At 45.2% G+C, this 6,000-nt stretch overlaps 1 protein-coding gene across 1 annotated transcript; it reads left to right on the top strand.

Moving 5' to 3' along the window:
- The first annotated feature begins 478 nt into the window (after nt 1–478).
- On the top strand, nt 479–3,480 carry RPL37A (ribosomal protein L37a). Its single transcript, XM_003207650.5, has 4 exons — nt 479–573; nt 1,021–1,149; nt 2,141–2,223; nt 3,321–3,480. Exons 1-4 carry the CDS (start codon nt 571–573, stop codon nt 3,382–3,384), a joined length of 279 nt encoding a protein of 92 aa, XP_003207698.1. The 5' UTR covers nt 479–570; the 3' UTR covers nt 3,385–3,480.
- Nucleotides 3,481–6,000: the final 2,520 nt, after the last annotated feature.

The raw sequence follows: 6,000 nt of genomic DNA, 5'->3' as shown, positions 1-6,000 counted from the left end.
CTGTGAGTCATCATTATGATGAAGATCTGAAAAGGGCAAATATATTCCTAGGATGTGTGGAATGAGAGTTTGACTCAGTAGAGAGAGATATAAATACTGTTGCCTGGAGCCCTGCTGAGCCCTCGTCTGTCCCACCATCACCCCGAACCACACGCGGGATGGAGGAGTGCGTGCAGGCAGCCCCACGGCCTGCTCCTCCTGTTTTCCTTTTGTGCTGTCCTTGCACGGAAGACCATGGTCTGCATTCCCAGTAACGCCTGGTGCTGCTGCACATCGATTTTATCTGAATCGTGGTTGTAAAAAAATAAAATAATAATAAAAAAAAATCCACTGAATGTGCTGTGGATAATCCCGTTATCACGGGACGGTTTAACAACGGCTGCAGCTTTGGGGCAGTTTTCCCGCAAAGGCGGAGGAGAGCGCCGCCGATCATAGAGCTCAGCACCCCCACGGGCAGACAAGCCCGCCGTGCGTCACATCCGGTCCTCTCACACCAGCTTCCGGCGCGACAGCTCATACTGCGCCTGCGCACAGCAACTTCCTCTCTCTGTAGCGGCGCCGGGAAGGAAGATGGTGAGCAGAGCTGCAGCCCCGCGGCCTATCCGCCTCCATCCGCCCCAGAGGCAGTGAGCAGAGGCTGCGGGGCACGGCGTGGGGGCGGCGGAGAGGGGAGGGAACGGGAGAGCTTATGTGCTCGACGGGTGACCTGGGCGGAGGCCTTGTGTGGGATTCTCCGGGTAGGCCTCATTCCTATGCCGTCCTCGGAGGCTTGTGGGGGGAATGAGAGGCCGGGCCCGGTTCGGAGCGGGGCGGCCCTGGCGGAATGGAGGCATCTCTGCTCGGGTTTGGCTGTGTCAGAACGTGCTCCTCGTAGTTAAGTGAAGAACACCGTGTAAAAAGGTTGCGAGAAGCTTTGGTCGTCTGCAGCACCGCTCTGACTGTGAGCACTCGTGTCAGGAGCTGCTGAGGAGGGTGTGATGGCGATGAAGTTGCAGCCGGCTGTGTTTTGCTTCCTGACAGGCCAAGCGCACCAAGAAGGTGGGGATTGTGGGTAAATATGGAACCCGTTATGGTGCGTCTCTAAGGAAAATGGTGAAGAAGATTGAAATCAGCCAGCATGCCAAGTATACCTGCTCCTTCTGCGGCAAGGTGAGGCATCTTGTTCCCTATAATAGTCTTAAAAATTGCTTTGTCAGTAGCGTTAGAAGTGCAGTCTGTTACTTCAGGAGTTTTTCTACTGAGGAGACAACTAGTTTTGAGAAAACAGTTTGTTGTGAACTTCTGGTCACTGTCAGAATCCCTTGTAAAATAAAAAGGTTTGTTATACTTTTCAGGTGAACATTTGAGTAATGAAAAATGATTTTTTTTTTTCATTTAACAAATGTGTATTGTTGCTGGACTGTACATTATTGATGTCTAATAAGAAGACCTAACAATTTATAAAACATGTGTGTTATCCTGGTAATTAAGACATGACTGGAGCTTTGCTTTTCTCCCATACAGCATATCCAGGAGAGGGAGGGATCTGGTTTTTCCCCTAGAGAACTTTTGATTGGTTGCTTGTATCTATCTGTGTATGACGTTACTCTGGATGGGATAGAATTACTAATAAGTGATAGTTTTATCTGATCATGTATGTGATCGCAGTTCACTTGAATCTGTTTTTTGACAATCTAAGAGGCCCAGCAGCTTGGTTTTTGTCTGGACTATTGATACCTGCAAAGGGAGTATCTTTAATTGATTGGAAGCATAAATAGATTTATTTTTTTTTAATCTAACATCCTTTACAGGTGAAATGAGAATGTCAGAAACTCCGTTTAAGCAGTCATCTAAGTCCAACATAAATATAAACAAACCTGTTGTCATCTTTGTGAGATGATGAAGACTTCCTCAGTGAAGGGATTTGAGTACCCTGCAGTCATTCTTTAGATGCTGTTCAAGACTTTCTGTTTGCAGTAATCTTAGAATGTTCAGAGCCAACATATAATAGCAGTGTTGTGTCATTCATCACACCGACTGAGGGTATCAGTTGTTAGCACCAGTGTAACTCATTATTAGTTTTGTTTTCCAAATGATTGAGAGCACATTCCTTTTTTCTTTTCTTTTCTTTTCTTTTTTTTCTTTTTTACCTTTATTACAGACCAAAATGAAGAGGAAGGCTGTTGGTATCTGGCACTGTGGGTCCTGCATGAAGACAGTTGCTGGTGGTGCCTGGACTTACAAGTAAGGCCACGAAGTTCCTATCAGTGTTAATTTTCATACAGTTGAAACGTAGTAAAACTTCTTAAATATTACTTAATTATAATCTGTTAACCATTAAGCAGGTCTGTCTCAAAATAAATGGTATAATTTTTGGTTCTTCTTTCAATTTCATTATTAACATTTGATTGGAGTGTAAAGTGCTTGCTACTGCATTTCATCCATTACATTCCTCCTTCTGTTCTTGGTGGGTCTCCAAAATTTTCTTCTCTCTTCAAAATTTATTCAAGTGGTTACTTTACTGTTAAAGAAAAACAATCTCTGCATCTTTTCCCAAACTTGGAATAAATTCAAACGGCTGCAAATGCAGAAACAAATATTTATTTCTAAGTTGTCTTTTTGTGCCTCTGCTTCAGTAGCATTTCTTACTGGAGATGCAAACTATAGCTCTGCTGCACAAGTGTTGGAAGGAAAGGAGAAGAGATGGTGGCTGGTCCGTCCAGCCATTGTCAGAGTGGTATCAGCTGCGTGGCTGACATAACTTGTAATAAATGATGGCTCTGACCTGGGGAGTATTTATTCTTCCTTGATTCTGTTGACTGTAGAAAAATCTTAGTTGTGGAAAGGCTCTCTGACGTCCTTCTTTGAAGTTTAAGTAGCACGTCGTTTGTGGTTACTGCAGTAGCCTTTTCTGTTGAGAGAAACAGATGTAATAGTTAAAAACAGGTTTGCTTAGAGCAATTTCTGTGTTTTCTTTTTTTTAAAACCACTGAAATATTATAATCCCTATTGTGATGGTGCTCTTGTATGTATCTCCCCCCCCTCCTTTTTTTTTTTTTTTTAAATTCCCCTTCATCCCTCCCATTATGGTAGAAGCCACCATTACCCACACAGCTACTGCTAGGAATTGGCCCGTGCACTTGCATGACTGGCTAATTTGGCTGAGATGTTGATGTGAAGTTCTATGCTTCTGTAGACAAAGGCATTGTTACAATGAAAATCAGAGGCTTAGCCTCCTGTTGACAATGCAATCAAGTGATAGCTATTGAAAATTATTAGTGCTTTTTGGTGTGAGTTGTTCTGCTGCTGCAACGTGCAAATGACTTTGCTTCTTCTTTCAGTACCACCTCTGCAGTGACGGTCAAATCTGCAATCAGAAGACTGAAAGAGTTGAAAGATCAGTAGATGCTACATCCTGTTCTCCCTGTGAAACGTGTTTTTTTTCTTTTCCTCCACTGTTAAGATCTGTACCTTTAACAATAAAAGGTGATATGGAGTGGAGTCAGATAATACTTGTCTTTTTTGTACTGTATTTATAATATAACCATGGAGACATTAGCATTTCTATCCAGTAGTTGAAAAGCTCTTATTTCTAAGTTAAGCCATTAGAAAGCATTTTTTCTATTCCACTTGATTACATACTCTATTTCTGTTGCTTGAATGCACTGAGGTACATGTGATGAAAACTTAAATAGCTTAAGAAGCCCAGCACAACTTGATGTGTCCTTTATCCCTGTGCCTTGAAGAATATCATAGAGCAAGTATACTAGTGGAGAAGTGGGCAAATGTGAGGGGAGAGGAGAGAGTATGTGAGACATTGCTCTGCCTGTTCCTGGTTCATGTGCTGCAAGATTGAGAGACTGGCTCGGAGACACTGATTGAAATGGTAAAAGAGCAGCCATCATCCTCTGCTTTCTGGTGCTGTTAATTTTCCAGAGCCAGCTACACAGTGTTTTTTGTTGTGACCAAGTCTCAAGATTAGCCCATGCAAATGCTGTCATTGGCTTGCTCTTTTTGGTTCTGAGATATGTCTCTCATGTATGGGCTGGGGAACTTGAACATACATCCTAAATTGCAACAAACATCGACAGTTTGAGCTGATGCCAAGGACGGTCGATCTCAGAGTAAAAGCTGCTGTTTGAGTTAAAGATTGTTTGGAGGCAGTTATTATACTATCAGGTTGAAGATACTGGAACATTTTCTACAGTCAATTTGTGAGGTAAGATTTGATTTGGATTGGGATCACAGGTTTATTTTTGGTCACTGCAACACTTTGCAGTTGGGTCAGAAAACAGGTTGTGGGAAGAACCCTGATAATTGCTGGAAGAACAACAGTAAATCAATAACAGTGCTTGCTTGCTCCACCTTAAACTTGAAATTATTTGGGACAGTGATGAACTATGACAATGTCATTAATGAACCTGGTCTTTATTAAAAAGTTATGTTCAGAGCTGGACCTAAACTGTAGCTTGTTCTCAAGCTGTAGTTTGCAGCTTTGTGGGAAGGCCTTTGTTGGTAAAACACCTGCGTGTCTGGGGGAGGTTGTTGCCACTGCAGAGGCACCTTGGGCCGGACGGAGCAGGCAGAGGCCTGGCAGCCTGGGAGCAGCCCCAGAGCTTCCTGGCAATGGGAGAAGTGCCCTTCATGGTTTTTCAGCAAGGCTACAGAGGAGGTCTGAAACTCCGGCACTGCCAGCATGAGGTATTTCTACTGGAGCAAAACTTTGTGGAGATAGCAGTGATGTGGGAGCAATAGAAGGGGTTCAGCTGTCAGAAGAAAGTCACTGCTGTGAAAAGCGCTGCTCAGTCCATGGAATAGCTGCAGATCTCAGTTCTGTGCTGAGGTAGAAAGCACAGAGGGATATAGTTCTGTGTTTGGGTTGAGGCTGTAATTAAAGCCCAGGCTTCTGATTAAAGTCTGTCCAACCGACACGAAGCAGTAGTCCATTAACAAGCACGGAGGATACGTCTACGCTACCTCCATCCCCAGGGCGATTACACTGACATCCTATCTAAGGTGCTTCCCCCTGCCGCGGGGTGGAGAAAAAAGTTGGGGGGGAAGCTCGCGGCAGTACTGCGGCCGGCCGGCGGGGGGCGCTGTCGCGCTGCTGCTGGGGGCGCCCGCGTTCCTTCAGGAGGAAAGGACCGGGATGAGGGGCTGTGGGCGGTTGTCGCGAGTTTTTCTAACAACTCCGTCAGAACGCTCTGTATATCCGACGAGATCTTCTTGTATCACTCGTGACTGAAATGCAGTGTCAATTCAGCTATTCCCTTTCAGCTCAGGTGCTTTCGTGCGTGTGTAAGACCGAGGCTGCATGTTACTCCTGGGCTCCTTTAGGTCTCTTTCCCTGTGCTGCTCCCAGGTGCTTCAGGAGCAAGAGGGACTGATGCACTGAGTGATGCTCCTGGGGCAGATGCACCCTCTCTAACCGTCTGAATTCACGTACTGTTCCAGCTTATTGCTGCTGCTCATAGCACTTGGGTGGTCCCAGCTCCCTCTGGGGACACAAAGTATCGCTGAGAGCTCATGGCAGTGAGCCTGCCCACAAAATGGATAAAGTGGACAGGCAGAGACTCTCGATAGGACAAGAGGTAATGGCCTTAAGTTGCACCCGGGATGGTTCAGGTTGGATATTAGGAGGTGCTGGAGTCACCATACCTGAAAGTGTTCAAGAACTGTGGAGATGTGGCACTGAGGACATAGTTGGTGGAGATGGATTGGGGTTGGACTAGATGATCTTGGTGGTCTTTTCCAACTTTAATGATTCCACGATTCCCAGTTATGCAGCATGGCTCACAGCTTTTGGAAAAATGATTCCTCAAAGGATGCTACAAAGTGATACATCAAGAAACTGTGTGCTTCCAGTTTCTTAGGGTGGCAGGGAACCACAGGCTTGAAACCAGCCCTAGTGCTTTGCAAGTAGGCAGCTGCCATCAGTAACATATTCTTGTTCTGCTTATTTGATGCTTAGCGGATGTCTTCTGAGGCATGGAGTGTGGCGGAGTTGTGGATATGCCTCAG

This window comes from Meleagris gallopavo, chromosome 7 (genome assembly GCF_905368555.1).
Source record: "Meleagris gallopavo chromosome 7, MGAL_WU_HG_1.1, whole genome shotgun sequence".
Lineage (NCBI taxonomy): Eukaryota > Metazoa > Chordata > Aves > Galliformes > Phasianidae > Meleagris > Meleagris gallopavo.
This window is presented reverse-complemented; position numbering and strand designations above follow the sequence as displayed.